Genomic DNA, 19,632 nt, shown 5'->3' on the forward strand with positions numbered 1-19,632 from the left:
AACATGTTGCGCTTCACGTGCCTGCGCTATTTTTAACCCAAAATAATGTATATTATAATACACTACACACCTCCACCCTTAATTAATAAAAAAAATAATAAAAATTCATTCGTAAATCAAACGTTTTGGCGGCAACCTGCGGCGAATAGGCCGATGACATGGTGGCGTCGTTTTTTCCTCATTTGGTTTAACCTCATTTACAATTTCATTGTCTAGTATTTGGTTAACGTAGCGTTTCCAAATTATATTACAATTTAATAATTTTATCTTATATACATTTAGGCCTAAGGCATTTAACATTATTGCTGGTGACCAACGCGCTTTTAAAAACCTATAATCTTTAACTAGAACATTTTGACCAGGTAAAAATTGACATTTTCTATTTCCCTTATGATATCTCCTACCAATGAATTGTTTCTTTTTAATATTATTCTTTATTTCACTAAATTTTGTATCATCATTTTCAACATTATATGGTTTTAATAAATCAAACGGAGATTCACCGGTAGTACAGTGTTTAGTGATTCAATAGGTAAATAAAAAGTTCGTTAGGTTGTACTCTGTTCATTAAAAGTTTTACAAGTACTTAGTTGCTTAAGTAAGAAATATTTCACCGTTTTAACGCTATTTTCAGCAGCACCATTTGAAGCAAGGTGATATGGCGGACTTGTAATATGTTTTATATTATTTAATTTATAGAAACTTTCTATTTCGCTACTAGTAAGTTGAGTGCCATTATCGGAAACTATAATCCTTGGTATACCAAAATTTGCGAACAATTTTCTTAATTCCTTTATAGTGTTTTCCGATGTTATAGAAGACATTTTGGATACATGTAACCATTTTGACAGAGCATCGGTCGCAAGAAAGAAATACTTATTTAATATTGGACCACAAAAATCAATGTGATCCCAAACATTTTCAGGAATAGACCAGTAATTTAGTTTTGATTTGGGAGGGTTTTTCCGAGTTGTTTGGCATATCTCGCAATTTTTAATTAAGGTTTCTATGTTTTTATTAAATGTAGGCCACGAAACATAAGAACGACGTTAATGATTTTGTTTTAACCATTCCCATGTGGCATTTATGTAACTCTGATAGAATTGAGGACCTTAAAGATTTTGGTATAATTATTCTTCCGCCAAAAAGTAGTAATTTATTCTCTATATTAATTTTTTCTCTTTATTTGAAAAATGGCAAAAGTTCATTATCTTTTACTTTCTTAGGCCATCCAAACTTAACAAAATTAAATACTTTTTTTAATACAGTATCTTTTACTGTTTCATTCAAAATTAAATTATAATCTAAGGTAACATCTGTATTACTGCAAATATAATGCAAATTATTAAAACTTTCATCATTATGGTTGCCTTGAACATCTCTTAATAGAAGTCTGGACAGAAAATCCGGTATATTTTCTACCGATTTAATATATTTAATATTAAAATCAAAACCTGACAGAAATAAGACATATCGCTGCAATCGGTTTGCTGTCATTTGCGGTAATGCTCGTTTTGGCCTAAAAATTGATGTCTAGGGTTTATGGTCACAGAGTAAATTAAATTTTCGACCATATAAATGTTCATACAATTTTTTTACTCCAAATACAATCGCAGTTGCTTCCTTATATAATTGAGAGTAACCTTTTTCGCTACTTGATAAAGTTAACTGTGCGAAAGAACTGCTCCCAGTCCGTATTCTGATGCATCAACAGTTAAATTCAGCACTATATTCAGATAGTGAGCTAAACTTTCTTCGGATATCAAACAATCACGTATCATATCAAACGCTTTCTGACAATTTTTACTCCAAATCCATTAACATCTTTTTTTATTAAATTATATAGTGGGCTCAAAATACTTGAAATATTTGGTATAAATTTATTATAATAATTTACACATCCTAGAAATGAACGCAATTGTGTAACGTTCTTTGGAATTGGAATTCTACGAATTGCATCAATCTTATCAGGAGATTTGTGTAATCCCTCTTTATTTATAATTAATCCTAAATAAGCCACTTCCTTCTCAAAAAAAATACATTTTTCTTTTTTTATAGTTAGGCCACAATCTTGTAAAATCTTTAAAACTTTTTCTAAATTTGCTAAATGTTCTTCGTCCGTTCTACCTGTTATTAATATATCATCTAAAGATGCCCAAACACCTTCATGGTTTGCTAATATCTGATCTATAATTCATTGAAATTGAGCAGGTGCAGAACTAATTCCATACAGTAATCTATTATATATAAATAACCCTTTTTGTGTGACTATTGTAGTTAACTTTTTTGATTCTTCAGTCAACAATATTTGTTGGTAAGCGTGACTAAGATCAAGTTTTGAGAATTTTTGTAAACAGATAATCGATGCGAGGTAGAGGAAATTTACCAACCAAAATATGGGGATTAACAGTAACTTTATAGTCCCCGCAAATACGTACCGTATTATCAAATTTTAATATTGGAACTATAGGTGTAGCCCACTCGCAAACTTATACTGGGGTTAATATTCCTGCTTGTACTAGTCTATTCAATTCATCATTAACCTTACTAATCATAAAATATGGTGATTAGGTTGAAATTCAAGTTAAGATCCATTATACCAGTTTGTTTAACGTGATAGAAAAAATAATATATAATACGTAATATATATTATAACGTGATAAAATATGGTACTGATCTAGTTTTGAAACATTTCGGTATTGTACGTTCTTTTATTTTAACTTCCAATTTAGATTTATTAAAAGCTCCTAACGTATCAGAAAATACACTTGGGTATTTTTCTCGCAAATATTCTAACATATTGTTATTATGAAAATAATTCAATGATTGTAGTACTAGCTTAAACGCAGACATAAAATCTTTCCCTACTAATGGAGCACCACCATTCTTAATTATATAAAAATCTAAATACTTTTCTTTATTATTGAAATTTACATTAACTTTAATTTTTCCTTAAGGAAAAACTTTATTGCCGTTATAAGAAACAAAATTCAACAACATATTTAAACATTGAGAAGTATAAATTATAGGACATTACGCATGATCCCGCTCCCGAATCAACTTCGACCGATAAACTTATTGAATTTATTTTTATTTGTAATTTTAAAGGTTCACATTTGTTTGAATCTAATTTAAACATTGGTATTTGGGAATTATCGTCTAAATTGCGCAAAAATGACGTGCGCTTTTGGGGTTTATTTTTACAAACATTACTCAAATGACCCGTTTTTCCACAAAAATTACAAGAGTTTTTATATCGACATCTTTCAGCTGTGTGGTTCGACTTACCACAACGATAACAAGTTTTATTTCGTGACGTATGATGCGACCACGTCCATCCATCCATCCTTTTTGGTCCATTTCACTTTTTCTGGATCCGGTCTTCTTGATGTTTTTAACTTATGAATGGGTTCTTCTTTTATTCCTGGAGCTGATATAGATTCCATATGTATGCCGTAACTTAACTGACCACTTTGCATGGTTTCGGCTATTTCAAATTGCTTTAGCAAATGTTAGGGTATTATTTTCTGAAAATAGCCGATCCATTATTTTCCCCGGCTCTAATCCCGTAATAAATTTGTCACGTAGGCTAGTTCCAAAATCACAAAACGTTGCTGCCTCCTTAATTCGGACAGACCATTCTTGTAAAGACTCGGAATTTTTTTGCGCGTTTGGTATTTTCCGGTGTTTCAGGTGTACACAAATTTATTATTAATTTATATGCTTCTTCTGATAAACTATTTAATAGGATTGCCCTTTTTATATTTTCCGTATTCACATCGTTAGCAATAAAAAATTGCTGTAACCGTTTATAGAACACGTGCCAATCATGAATTTTTGGTTTAAATTCCAATTGAACTCCGTAGGTAGTCGTCCTCGTCGCCAATTTGTTGTGTATTACACTTATTTAACTTATTATAATTACCAAAGATATGTGCACTAAAAGAGTGTGGCCATTTAAAGACATTGTTACTTTTACGTGCTACACTTTATGAAAACCAGTTTACTTGTTCTTTTACAAAACATGTTGCGCTTCACGTGCCTGCACTATTTTTAACCCAAAATAATATGTATTATAATACATTACAACTACCATTTACAGATTTAAGCAATATGCTCAAAACTGTTCCGACATGTCCTACCAATGGGCTGCGGAAGACATGATAAGCACTGATACTGTGCTATCAATGCCGTCAGATTTGGCGGGATCACTATCAATGATTAATGCTCGATACCAGATTGTACTGCCTGAGTGGCAGTCCTGGATCGAAAATGAAAATTCTCTGGTTCAGGCAGATATTTGCATGTTCACATATGGATCAAAAACGCTGAACGGGATCGGAGCAGGAGTATACTGCCAGACACCTCGAATTAAGTAAGCTTACAGCCTGGGTACGTACTGTACTGTATTAAAGACGGAAGTATTTGCTATTACATGGGTGCTCTCCTTCTATCCTTCTTGAGAGAGGGGTGAAGAACATGACAGTACGACTTTTCTCAGACAGTCAAGGCGCTCTCCAGGCGCTGGTTAACTCTGGTTAACCCTTTGATTAGTAAGTTTTATTTTACAACTCGATCTCTACAGAGTGAGTTTTTTTATATTCTTTAAATAAAATCTTATATATATATATCATAAGATATAATATATATAAGATATATATAGATATAATATATATAAGATATATATAGATATACAGGGTGATTTATAACATACGGAGCAGACTAAAAGGGTAGGTACTAGGAGCCAAATTGAAGATATTTTTCTAATAAAATTTTGACCACAACTTAATAATCACAAAGATATAGAACGTTAAAGTTGAAGTAATGGCCGAGCATTTCTTACCATATACGGTATTACACTACGCTTAAATTCAAACTGCGAATATTTCGGGGTTACTTAAACAATGCATAATTAATAAAAATAATAAAATCTTTATAACATAACAGTTACGGCTATTTAAAAATTTGTTAAAACGCTCAAACGGTGGTGTTTGTTTATTGAGAACCGCTGATACCATGTTTTTATTGCGGCCAATCCAGTTGATTTGGTTACTTAGCAACGGACAAGTATTTTAATTATTCTTTACTGAATATCAGCGGTTCTCCAAAATGGACGTTAAATTATTTAAAAAATTAACATGCGATATCTGTAACTATTAAGTTTTTAACAAAACATTATTAAGAAAATCTCTTCAGTTTTACCTCCAGTACCTACTCTTTTAGTCTGCTCCGTATGTTATAAATCACCCTGTATATATATATATAAGATATATCTTATATATAATTATATATATCATAATCTTATATATATCTTATATATATATTGTAATAATAACATTACCAGTAATTTAGGCTTGTTTGATTATCGTATTCATCGCAGAAGAGTTTTTTTTTAAACAATTATAAAATAATGTTAGATACTATATGATAGTGAATTTCGGTACATTTTATTGTTCTTTAATGTTCTAATCATAAATTATCACTTGTAAAGTCGATGCGAAGTAATTTTAAAGATTCGATACCAGATAACCTCAATTTAAATTTTTCAAAATTATTTATTTAAATCTTTATCTACCCGGATCAAACCTATTTAGAACGATAAACTTAACTTGGTTAACAAAGAAAATAACCAATATTTGTATGGAATAATGAAATTTGGATGAAAATTTACAAAATTAATTTGAACATATTGGAAAATTTATCGTTGAGATCAGAAGAAAATGAATGGATATTTGAAAATTGATTTAAAAGAGCATCAAAATTACGAAATATCACGCATAATTATAAAAAATTTTAAAAATTTAAATAATTATTTGACAAATTGAATTAGAGACATTTCAAATGTCAAAGTTGGCTACATTGAAAAAACTAAGACACAAATTCCAAATCCATAAATTTAACCAATCAGGAGAGGTTATTTGGAAATTTAACATCCGAAAAACGGAATTTATTAACAAAAAGAGTGTGCTTCCTGTTGTCTAAAGAAACACACACATTTTTTTGCTCTGTTGAAAATTAATTAAATCAACGTGTCAACGAGTTAAAAAAACTATATCCGTTCCTGTTCAACTCTGAAAAAACAATTCATCCTGTTCCTATTAAAGAAGAATATCCGTTCCTGTTCAATAATTTCGAAGAAACGATTAAATTTGCTCCTGATCAAGTAAAGCAATTGGTTCCGTTCCTGGTAGAAACCATCATCACTAGTGAAGAGAAAAATTGGTTCCCAATCCTGAATCCTGTTACGAAGAAAATATTATTCTGAGTTTGACCTCCAAGGTTCCCATAGAAACAAACTGGCTAAGTTATTTTTTTTATAATTTATTGTTTTTGTTGATACATTTTTTAAAGAAAAAAAACTCTTCTTACCTTCAATAAGAGAAGTTCTTGATAAATTCAATATAAATTTTGAGATTACTATTACAATTTCCTAATTAATTTAATATTTGACGAGTTGTTATACATATCTGAGTTGATAAATATTACTTCGAATCAACTAATTTAGAATATTTGTTTATATAACCAGTATATTTTGTTAATTTTGTCGACAACATCTCAATTTGATTGCACCTTAAGTTGTGCACATGTTTGTCTTGACAGTATTACCAGAACCTGCCCCTTAACCCTGAGATAATTCGACAATTCTGTTTAAATATTTAAATTTTTTTCAATTTAATAAAAAAACAAATTATTATAAAATTTAGTAATGTTGTTTTCATTAAAATAATTCTTTTCAAAAGAAGAGGGACTATTTGCGGTCCATTTGGAAAAACATTACAATATATATCATAATAATTGTAAATAATATATAACAAATATTAAAGTTTTTACAAGTTTTACAAGATAAATGGCAATTTCATGTAAAACTAGTGAAAGATGATTATCATATGTAAAGTTTTATTTTCAAAATATCAACAAACAACTCAGAACTAACAAAACTTTATTTTAAAACCTTCTTATGGTATGATATTCGGCAAAACAACGATGAACGCATAAACCAACGCCACATTCTTGGCACATAAATCTTGTGCTGGATCTTTTCTTCTCTCGTGTGGTGGTGTGTTTACAAACATGGCATTGTCTTTGTGTCCTCGATCCCTTTTTTTCAGTTTGTGGGACTGGTACGGGAAAATGTCTTTCCTTCAACCGAAGTGGTTTGTCACCAATGGAAGGTCTTCCGCCTCTACGATCTTTTCTTTCGGTAGCATGCTTTTCAAAAATTTGCCTCACCAGCTCAAGTCTAAACTTCGCTAGGTGGGGCTTCGTTCCTGTTCTCATTTGGAATAAGATATATGCATTCAAATCGGCTAAATCCATCAAATGCATAAACAATTTTTTGTGCCATTTTATGAATTTTCTGGCCGTCAATGAAAAACTTATAACCATATCTGCTTTGTCTACAGCTCCCATTTTCAAGTTGTAATCAACTATACAGCTTGGTTTTACAATAGATTTACCGATATTGAAATCTATTTTCCCGTGTCTTTTATTTCATTTTTATGGACGGTTGTCAGTATGTCTCTTTTATCGTGCCATTTTATCACCATCATTTTTTTTGTGTTTCTCATTTCAATTTCGCCCTTCTTCATTTTATTGGGGAAATTTTTAGGCATACCCTTCCTATTGTACTTTATTGTTCCACAAGACCCTGTATTTCTCATAAGTAAATAGCTACTTAGATGAGGACTTGAGTACCAATTATCATAATAAATTGTATGACCCTTGTCTAAATGTGGCTCGAGTAATGTTGTAGTTATAGAGCCAGAAATGCCTAAACCTGCAATATTATTTATTTCCGTAGAAGAACCAGTATAAACAATGAAATCAAGAATGAAACCAGTCTCCACGTCACATAAAACAAAAAGTTTTATCCCAAATCTGTGTCTCTTCGAGGGTATGTATTGTTTGAAACTTAGTCGACCTTTCCAAGGTACAATACTTTCGTCGATGCACAAATCTTTAAAAGGTTTCATAGATGCTTTGAAACGACTTCGTAGCAACTCAATAATAGGTCTTATTTTCTGCAGTTTATCCCCTACATGTAGTTCGTTATTGTCAGAGAAGTGAAGCATTCTCAACAGTAAAGAAAATCTATCTTGGGACATTATCTTTCCAAAAATAGGGGTTCCAATGAGCAAATCTGTACTCCAATAATCTTTCCATTCATTTTTATTCATATGAGTGAAAAGCATTGTAATGGCAAGAAAAACATAGACTTCATTATCTGTAGTAACCCATTTGTGTATTTTACTATTCTCTTCTGATGTCTTTGTATTTACAATGAATGTATGAAAATTATTTGTCTTTGATGTAATATGAGTTATAAATTTTGGTTGTATACTGGCAACAAAACAATCATACTCTGTTGGATTTTCTTCTAAAATTCCGTCACATATTCCACTGTTTGTTAGTAATGGAAAGAAGGTTGGTTCATAATCAGCACTCTTATTTTCCCAAAGAAAGTCAGTTATATTTTGAATTATCGGATTCTCTTCAACATCACTTGAGTCACTATTGCTTGCAATTTCTTGTTCATTTTGGGATAAGACCCATGCAACATCACTTGAGTCACTATTGCTTGCAATTTGTTGTTCACTTTCGGATAAGACCCATTCAACATCACTTGAGTCACTATTACTTGTAATTTCTAGTTCATTTTCGAATAAGTCCGATTCGACACTTGTCGCAATTTTTACGCTCTTTTTGCGCCGTTTTGTTTCCAAACCCGACATTGATGGAAGATTTTTTTTCATCGAGTAAATTCTCGAATCGCAAATTATTCAATAAATTGCTTTTTGCGTTTTTGCTGCTATTTACTGCTGCCGTTTACACAATACAATAAACTTATTCCATTTTTCTCGTAAACACATAAGTGGAATTCACATCTGATGAGCCATGAGCGCCAAACGATACTTTATATTCACCTAAACGAAGTTATTTATACTCTGAAAGTGCAATCGGCCGAAAACGTACCGGTACGTTCATACTCTGAAAGTGCAATCGGCCGAGAACGTACCGGTGCGTTCGTACTAATCAATGGGTTAATGACTGCAAGAGAACATTAAACACACTGAGTTGTGATAACAGAGTTTCTCTGATCTTGGTCCCAGGTCATTCTGGGGTTGCTGACAATGAAGCGGTAGATGAGCTAGCACGAGAGGGCAACGCTAAAGCATTTGTGGGACCAGAACCAGTAATTGGTGTATTATTTGCGATTGCCAAACATAGAATTGGACTGTGGGCTGAAGAGAGACTTCGCCTACTGTGGACCAGTTTTCCTGGAATGGGACATGCTAAGGTGTTTATTAACATCGCCACTGTCAAACTCGGAAATCTTTTAGGACTTACTCGTAGTAGCATAAAAGTTCTAATGGGTGTCTTTACTGGGCACTGCCGATTAAAAGCACACCTCAACTTGTTGGGTTTAGCCGACGATGTTGAATGCCGACTATGTGCGAAGAAAGCGGAGCCGGTTGAGCATGTTTTATGCAACTGCTCTGCTGTTAACCGTATCAGATTCTCGATTTTTGGGTCTCAGTTTATCTCCCCAAAGGATCTGAATGACCTTTCACCGAGCAAGGTTCGTTAAGAGCATTGGACTGCACGGTGAAATTTGAGTTTTGGGAAACAATGTATAATCATTATAATGTAAAAAATAAAAAATTGGAAAAATGTAGAATACTGTTGTACACTCATTATCATGTTACGAATAGTCTTAATTCACATGATCGGTGTTGCAAATTTTTGGAGAAATAACTTAATTTTGTGATTATATCTCATTAAAATAAATACGCCAACCTCAATAATACTCATATTCATTTCAAACTAATAAAACTAATATTTATCAGGTGGACATTCAACTTTTACGCCTTTAATTAATTCGTTTGTACACGTTATAATGTACACGTACTATTTATTGGCAGGCCTAGGGCCAAAATTTCAAAAGTATCTATCCTGGAAAAAGCATATTACCCAGTTACAATTGGTATGCATTATTTTAAAACATAAACATTATTATAAAAGAGTTCTTTTAGGTGCAATTTGTAATTATTTTAATTCATAACCTTCAAGCTTTACCTAGAAAATGTGATTACCCAAAATTCTTGAATGTGCTAGGGATAATTGAGGGTTTTTTATTTATATACCTCTTTTCAAAGTTTTATACCAAAACTTACCACAATAGTAATAAGACAAAGGGTCGAAGGAATACAAATGGAGAATTAAATAATAAAAGTTTAAGTGAAAAAAAAATTAATTAATGCATTGTAAAAATGTATAGGTAAATAAATTTTAATAAATATAAATATTTATAAATATTATATGTAAAATAAAATAAAAATATAGCATATAAATGTAATACTTTTTAATTTATGTGGCTAATACTTTCTAAAGTTTCAATAAATAACAGAAAATATCATTTCTATAATGTTAACTGATTCAATCATCAAATTGGCATCAGCTTCTGTAAAACTAATCAGTGAGACTAATGAAAGATGAAAAAGAGAAGAGCTAGAAAGAGAGTTGAAATCGACACCGTCGTAGCAGTACCAATATACGATTTGTTGCTTACACGCAGAGACCAAGACGACAACGTAAGTACGTAAGTAAATGCAGAAATAACAACATAAAAGGGTAAAGAAAGGGGCAAAATTGCAGTCAATGACATAAATGAAAATTAAAACTGTAAAAGTGTACGATATTTTAGGCCCCTTTTCAAGCAAGTTTTTCTCGTGCAATCTTGATGCTAAAAGCTCTGAAGCTATTTTGGATAGCCCTAAATCTCGTACCAAATTAATCAACTCATGTTGCTCAAATCCCTTACGAATGGAATCATCTTCACTTTAAAATATACTAACTTCCATAAAAATTGCAACACCTAGAATTTGTTGAACGATTTTATTGAAATTTTCGTCAACCATGTCCTTCATTAGAACAAACAAACGATTAAAATTTGAATAAAATCTATCTAGTAGTTTGGTTCTTTTTTTGCCTTTTTCTTTGCACTTAGTGACAATAAATTTGAAGAATCAGTGTGTAATCTACTGTCAATTTTGCAAATTATTGTTCACAATTTCGTTCTGAACTTGGGAACAATGCCACGAGTCATTGAACATCAACATTTTTCCCAATTGACCGATTTTGAACGTGGCCGTATTATTGGCATGAGAGAGGCTAGACTTTCGCTAAGAGAAATTGCTCGTTATGTAAACCGAAATGTTACAACGGTATTGAGATGTCGTCCAGAACCAACGTCGCCCTGGTTCTGGACGTCCCCGCAGGACTAGAGATCGCGAAGAACGTCGCTTAAGACTTTTGGCCACAAGAGACAAATTTTCAATAACTCGATCGATTGCAAATGATTGGATGAGAGGTGTAGGACCCAGAATGTCAATGTCATCTGTTTATCGCCGGATAAGATCGGTAGGTCTTCGTTAGGACCTCCTGTAGCAGGTCACCCTTGGTCTTCATTGATGGCAACTTTAACGCCGCTCATTATATTGCCAATGTGCTAGAACCCGTTGCGCTTCCATATTTTCAGGAGTTTGAAAATCCCATTTTCCAACAGGATAATGCGTGGCCTCATACGGCAAGGGCTACAACACTTTTTTTGGAAGAAGCTAACATTGGCGTCCTCCCATGGCCTGCTCGATCGCCTGATTTATCGCCCATTGAACATATATAGGATGAGATCGGTAGGCGACTGGGTAATTTACCACACCCTCCAGATAACTTACCCGATCTCCAGCTACGGATTGAAGAAGCTTGGGTTGATATACCACAGGCAGCTATCGTGGCGGAGCAACTCATTATTGAAAAAAACTTTTTAGTTTGTATTGCTGTAACCATTATTTCTTTCCATTTTATTTTAAATAAAGTAAAATACTTTTATCTACTACTGCTTGGATAAGTCATCATTACCGCACTCATTTGAGGTGATTTGAGTTACGTAATGAAGTTCATTACCGCACTGGTTTCATTACGTAACGCATTTTTAGCCTAATCAGAACAGACTTAATTTATTGAAACGAGCAACAATACAAAAGAAAAAGTGCTATCAACTTACAGAGAAACAATACTGTTTATTATAAACATTAATTGTTATGTTTTTACATTTCAAAACACTTATTCCAGATGAGTAAACATGTTGTTGAAACTGACAATTCAAAATTGTCGCCAATCATTTCAAAATATTTTTATAAATGTCAAATAGGTTTTTCTAAAGAAATTGATTTTTTAGTAATTTCTAGCAGTCGTAGATAAAATGCTGTATATCACACGTGGGCTAGAGCATAATTACAGTACTCGTGTGATTGCACGAGGAGGTTCGACTACGACCTCGTCGTGCAATTCTCCACGCTCGTACTGTAATTATGTTTCTAGCCCACTTGTAATATAAATAACTATTATCTTTCTGTACTTTTATTAAAATGGATGTAATGTTATAAATTCTACCGGTTTCGGTCCTTTTATAAAACCATCTTCAGGAACCTTCAAATCTCCTATTACAAAATAACAACTACTATACTTAAAAATGTTAAAAATCAATATAAAATTGTATTCATTGAAATGTTGATAATTGTCTTTTAGATTAAATATTAAATTCTAATACACTTACGTCAATTTAATTTTAAAGCTCTCGTGACAATTTGCATCTTGAAATTTCTATAAAGCGTTTTATTGAAAAGTGTCTATGTTATTGTTAATAGTAGAATTGCGTATCAAGTCTAAACTAACGAACAAGATGGTTTTATAAAAGGACCGAAACCGGTAGAATTTATAACATTACATCCATTTTAATAAAAGTACAGAAAGATAAAAGTATTTTACTTTATTTTTAGTTTTTGTTCTTTTGTTTACAAATTTTAATCGTTTGTTTGTTCTAATGAAAGACATCGTTGCCGAAAATTTATAATAATATTAAATAAAAAAATAAAATATCGTTCAATAAATTCTAGGTGTTGCAATTTTTGTGGAAGTCGGTATATGTAAAATAGGCTTGCCTGACAAATAAACTGATCGGATGTACTGTTTGTTCTTTGACTGACTAAGCACTTATGACGTAAACTGGCAGAGGCAGATGTAAAGAAATATATGAGAGACTAATTTTATCCATTCTCTCTTCTGAAAATCTTTTCTTCTTTCCATATCTTCGTGATTAGTAAGTGGAAACAGGAAACCAGCTCTTCACCTGCGTGTTCAAAATTTCATTCCTGGGCCTTCTTATTTCGTAGGGCTTCGATTGTGACTCTTAATCTAATCGTTGGTGGTGCTGTAGCCTCCTCTTCAGTTTCACTTCCTTCCACAATTTGTGTTGTTTGCTCTCGCGTTCTGAGATTTAAAAGTTCTTGAAAGTGAACGTTACATGTGTTCTTGATATCTTCCAGATCGCTGGTTGATAAACCATGACTTAAGATATTTGTACACATCTCTAATATTGTTTCGTTTAATGTTTTCTTCCATTTGAAGTATCCGGTTGTCTTCATACTTTCTCTTCATCTGTCTACATATTTCTTCATATTTTATCTGTTCGTTCCTAATATTAGTTGCTAGTCTGCATTCGTTATCACTAGGGCTCGGATTTTATGCAAAATGCATCTTCTTTATATTCTGGAATATTTTTTTCAAAATTGGTTTCTGGACGAATTACATAAAAATATGGCAGATGGTACAATAAAAAGTTGCATATTTTGCATATTTTTACAATTTTTTTGATTGTTGCATAAATTGGCCTTTTACTGCATATTTTGTCATTTTACTAGATTTGTTTCTTGTTGCTTAATAAAATAAATATAATGACTGCGTCATTTTTAAATATGCGAACATACCTTTTAGTTTAAAGCACAATATCAAAAATATCCTGTTTGATTGCGTGTTGGTTTCTTGTTTACAACGATTCACAGAAACATGCGGGAAATCCCCAGCGCTGTTGAGTTTAAGTTTAAGGAAATCCGCAACCATAGTTACTGTGGCTGTGTTCAGTGTGAGTGAACATTAATCTACCAATCTATAACAACAATGCCTAAAGTGATTTAAGTAATGAGGAATTATTTTGTAAAACTTGTGCCAAAGTTGTAAGCATTTTTTTAAAAATTATGTCGTAGCGTTTTAGCCAAAGATTTAAGTTAAAAATTAGAGTTTTCAGAGACTTGCCAATGGTTTGTTCCGAAATTGTATTTCTCATAGACTTTTACATTAGGAATAAAAAAAATGGAAAACTGTTAAATTAAAACTATATTAAATTTGATGTCTCAGAATTAAATTTTTAATCTGTTAGAGTATCTATGGCTAACTTTTTTAATTATTCTTTTTTAAGATAACATGTGAGAGGAAGTCCCAAATAGAACACCATGTGAAAAGTGCATAAAAAAACATATACAAAAATATGACAGAAATAGATTGATAACAACTATAAGAAAGCATATTTTTAGCATATTTTGAATAAAAAGCTTGCATAATTATGCGCATATTTCCTATAATTTGACTGCATAAAAATCCGAGCTCTAGTTATCACTTTTTAGTCATCATTCAATAAAAACTATGTACCAATTTAAACTATTTATAAGTCCTGGGAGGCGTTTTGAAAATATTGGAAAAAAGTAATTTTTTGCTCAACTTTGAAGTGGGTAAACAAAACTACTTGGTACACTTGGGACACATCTAATATGCTAAATATAAATCTGTTCATTTACAAAAATTAGTAAAATATAAAATTAAAAAATTCTTTTTGCTTATATTTTATAAATAATGTATAGATTTACGTAATAAATATAGTGCATTGATTTTTCGTGATTCCATGATTTGGAAGATGTTTACTACGACGTTTTGATTTATAATACTAAATAAAATCTTCTGTGGTTCCAACTTCTAATGCTAGAATATGGATGAATGCCATAAATATTGATACGATGTGGAAAATGACTATACAGAAAATCAAAAACGCTATGCGCACGAATGATCTGTTGACCTATATTATGCGAAAAAGTAAATATATAGGTAATGAATTGCTGCGATCTGTCTTATTTTATATACTACCGTATTTTCTCGAATCTAATCCGCACCCTTTTTACAAATTTTGTATGCTCTAAAATCAAATGCGGATTACAATCGGATGTGGATTACATTGGAAAACCAACTTTTTTTACCATCATTGCATTTTTAAAATCGAGGTGCGGATTAGATTCGAGTGCGGATAAGATTCGAGAAAATACGGTATATTGCTCCATTCATAGTTTTAAGAAAGAAATTCAAAAATGTTTCTTGAAATATACAACAAATATAATTATGAACTGGCAGGTAATGAAAAAGCTTATTGAATTATTTTCTTAAATTACTTTTTTAAATTACTTCATTTTTAAATTTTCAACATTTAATTATTAATTACTTAGCATTTAAATCACATTCTGTTTTAGATCCGAGATCTAACGATTTTTTGCTTATGACGTCACCATTTAAAGTGCTTGCAATACTAGCACTTTATCTATGGTTTTGCTTAAAGGTCGGTCCTCATTTTATGAAGGATAGAAAACCATTTCAATTAAGAAAAACATTAGTAGTTTACAATTTAATTCAAATTATTTTAAGTGCAATCTTTTTTAAAGAGGTAAGTATGTTACCATAAATAATAAATATATTAAAAAATGTATTCTTTTTGTTAGGCTCTCATGATGTGGTTATACGTGTACGACTTGAGATGCACTCCTGTAGATTATTCAGTAAATCCAAAGAATACACATTTAATGTTTATAGGTCATATATATTTTTTATCAAAAATATCTGAACTTCTAGATACTGTCTTCTTTGTGCTACGGAAAAAATATTCACAAATTACAACATTACATTTATATCATCACACTATTATGGTTGTTATTTGTTGGGTTATACTTAAATACATGGCAGGTAAATTTGTATTGTAACAGAATTTGGCTTAAATTATTATAATAATAATAATAATTGAAGGGTTTATTTCAAAAACGACACATGTCCATAAATGTTTTGTGTCCATGTGTCGTTTTTGAAAGAAACCCTTCAATTCTATTGATATTAGGCGGTCAGATAGGATTTCTTGTATTAGTTAACTCATTTGTACACATAGTAATGTACACATATTATTTATTAGCTGGATTAGGACCCAAGTTTAAAAAGTATTTAACATGGAAGAAGCAAATTACGCAATTACAATTGGTACTATATGTCTACTGCTTTTACTGAAATATTCTTCTAATAACACATTTCAGGTTCAATTTGTAATAATATTGATATACAATCTACAAGCTTTACCCAGGGAATTTTCCAAAAATAATGCATGTACTTCAAATTGTGGAAAGTTTAATTTTTATATACATGTTTTCATCGTTCTATGTCAAGGCTTATAACACAAAAAAGCCGATCGATTCAATCAACGAATCAAGTAAGAAAGTTTGTGAGGTCAAGAGTAGTTAATATAGTATAATTTTCATTAACGTTGTATGGACTTCAAATGTTATGGAATAAAAAATTGATGTAATTGTTGTATAATTTCTTCGCTTGTAATCATGGCGCTGGAATCAGTATCATATCGACACATAGTTTGTCAGCTTTCGACTTGTCATTTTGTCTGATAGCATTGTATATATATAGCAGCATTACCATTACACGTTAAAGGACAGGAATAACAGAAAGGATGGTAATATCCCACCTTCTGGTTGTTTAATTTATATGTTACACACGTTAATATCAAATTCCGATTAATATTTATTAATTCGGCTCTACCGACTTTTCCCGGAATTAAACCTTGTGACGTTGGTCCTTTAATTGTGCATGTGAATGACATTAATTCGGTCCAGAAATGTACAGGTTGAAAGGAATCCTTGTCTGATAATTTCCTTACACCTTGTGGCGTAACATAGAGGTAAGTGCAACCGTCCGGCAAACGGGAGACCTCGGTTCGAGTCCCGGCGTTGCTAATTTTTCCTTTATGTTATTCCTGTCCTTTAACGTGTAATGGTAATATCCCACCTTCTGGTTGTTTCATTTATACGTTACACACGTTAATATCAAATTCCGATTAATATTTATAAAGCCATTACCGCAAGAGTACTACAAAGCAGTGTACTAGGGTCAGTCCTACATCTACTATATACCAATGATACTGCTGAAGGCCATTATTATATTCGCCAAGAGTCAGAAACAACGACTGCATCATCACATTAATGCCGAAGCCATCTACTAAATCCTCGACAATGCGAACCAAATCAGAACACTCAAGAGGATTAAATCCTTTCAGATGGTGTAATTTGTATTAATACAAAAGAAGAATATAGTGACAGTATTATTCATTGATCAGACTAATGATCAGATTGTAATATAAATGAAACGAGAAGGAAGAGATACCTTATACATTTAAGAAGAGATATAATTTGAAGAAAGACTCAAATCCAGGTTTTCTGCTGGCCGCGCGATTGCACAGATTCCGTATCGATAAATTTAAGATTGGTAAGTGTACCAACAAATGCTTCTCTGTGCAAGAAACATTGAGCGTGTTAGAAGCCGAAGTTGATGTTAGTCGTAGTAGAAGTGATCTCTGTCCTGAAATTACCACGTTGTAATGTTGATTATATTAGAATACAAAACAAAATTTGGAGGAAAAACAAGAAATAATAATGGCAGATGATTACGTTTAGAACAAATACGTTCTTTAAATATAGAGATATCTGCAAATATGCAAATTGCACTACTAGACATAAAGAATAGAAGAAGATACGAAATAGGAGGATCTATAAATAACTCCGAAATGAAGATGTTAACAAGAAATTTGAGGAAATTGTGACGATAATATTAATTACAAGACAAACTAGACAATTTTACACTGAAAGAATTTGGAAAGAAAGATGAATAAAAACAAATCAAAAGTTATGGTGATGGAGAAGTGGAATTGATGAAAATGAATGGTGATCTAGGAATAGAAATACAACGTTACAGAAAATATGAAAACATTATGATATGAATGATCTATTTATTAAGGAAATAGAGATATCGATGGAGACAAACAACGTTACATACAAAGAAATATATAAACCAATAGTTATCTCTGGATGTAAGAAGTGGATACTTATAAACAGAGAAAAGAGCAAACTGCGGGCTAGTGAGACGAAATATCTGAGGAGGGTTGAGGTGGTGACAAAGATGGATAAGATCAGAAATGGCGATATAAGAAAGGCACCTCGAAGATCAAATGATAACTAGTAATAAACTACGGAAATCGTGCAATTTACTATTCCAATAACACTCAGATTATCCAAGGTGAAGAAATTCTTTTCTCAAAGGAAGTCAAATATCTAGGAGTAATCCTAAACAAAAACCCTTTCATGGAATGGACATTTACAGGGAGTTTTGCACAAAGCTAGACTATCCTTGTGGACTTGTCGCAATCTTTGTGGAAAGAATTGTGGTCTTACCCCTGAAAGATTGTACTGGCTCTATGTGACTGTGGTTATACCTATGATCACACATGGAGCAGCAGTCTGGTATAGAAAGGTCCGACAGACTTCAGTTATTTTATTTATTTATTAACACTATAGGCACAGAAACGGGACGAACCCACAGGCTCTGTGCCACAAAATAATACAAAAACAAATCACCAAAAAACAATGTTAAACGAAAATTAAATTAACAGCGTAACGAATTAGTTGAGGTAACAAAAATTAAGATAAAATGATTGACTTTATAATAATAACAAAAGACATTCCAAAAAAAATACGCAAATTGAACCGTATTAACGAATTACTTAAATTAATTAATCAGCTTTAAGCTTAGAATATGCAATTACCAAATGTTTAAATTCTCTGCATGAACTACTGAAGATATCAACCCCCGCGTTGCGATGAAAATGATCACAAGTGTGCGCCATTCTCCGCATAGCAGAATTCTGAAAGACGGCCGTGCGAGGAATGGGGGTGTAAAATATATAATCAAATCGGGAAGGAACGCGTATATTAATGATTTCAGGAAGTGCTGGCGAATTGAAGCTGCCATTGATAATTTTGTGATATGTTATGGCATCACTACAAAGACGGCGCCGACGAAGAGATAAAGAATTGAAGGATGAGCATGCGGATTCGTAGTCCATGTAATCAATTGCGGACTTATGACAAAGGTACTTAAAGAATTTCTTTTGAATACTTTCAATTCTCGTAATGTATGTTTGATATTGCGGATTTCAAACGGAGCTACAAAAATTCAGAATACTACGAACATAAGCAAAATATAGAGTTTTTATAGCATTGTCATCCACGAAATCTTGAGTAGTTCTCATAATGAATACAAGCATGCGCCATGCCTTCGCGACGAATGCAACAACGTGGCAGTTTTCCGTCATATTTGACCACATTCGACTTCCTTGTAAATGAGTAACATTCCATTTCTCTGGATTAAGCGTAATAAAGTTTGAGCTGCAGTAACGGACCAATGCAGAAATATCGCGCTGTAACCAAGAGCAATCCAGAGGTGAGGACACTCTAGCAAATAATTTTAGGTCGTCGGCATACATCAAACACGTGCACTATGAATCACTTCAAAGACGTCATTAATGTAAATATTAAATAGCAGAGGACCTAAGTAGGATCATAAGCCATCATAATGCCGTCTCTCGGCGGC

At 32.2% G+C, this 19,632-nt stretch overlaps 3 protein-coding genes across 3 annotated transcripts in view; 1 reads left to right on the plus strand and 2 right to left on the minus strand.

The window, feature by feature from the left end:
- LOC139429080 (uncharacterized) overlaps window positions 1-19,632 on the minus strand; it is a 516,749-nt gene that overhangs the window by 489,697 nt on the left and 7,420 nt on the right. The gene's annotated exons all lie outside the window — the stretch shown is intronic.
- LOC139429193 (piggyBac transposable element-derived protein 4-like) lies at window positions 7,470-8,732 on the minus strand. The gene has a single exon (XM_071194697.1). The coding sequence runs from the start codon at window positions 8,730-8,732 to the stop codon at window positions 7,470-7,472; it is 1,263 nt and encodes a 420-aa protein (XP_071050798.1).
- Window positions 10,264-16,504, plus strand: LOC111417895 (very long chain fatty acid elongase 7-like). Its single transcript, XM_023050301.2, has 5 exons — window positions 10,264-15,294; window positions 15,411-15,601; window positions 15,657-15,897; window positions 16,118-16,182; window positions 16,236-16,504. The coding sequence occupies exons 1-5, from the start codon at window positions 15,252-15,254 to the stop codon at window positions 16,371-16,373; spliced, it is 678 nt and encodes a 225-aa protein (XP_022906069.2). The 5' UTR covers window positions 10,264-15,251; the 3' UTR covers window positions 16,374-16,504.

The sequence above is a fragment of the Onthophagus taurus genome, chromosome 2 (genome assembly GCF_036711975.1).
Source record: "Onthophagus taurus isolate NC chromosome 2, IU_Otau_3.0, whole genome shotgun sequence".
Classification (NCBI taxonomy): Eukaryota; Metazoa; Arthropoda; class Insecta; order Coleoptera; family Scarabaeidae; genus Onthophagus; species Onthophagus taurus.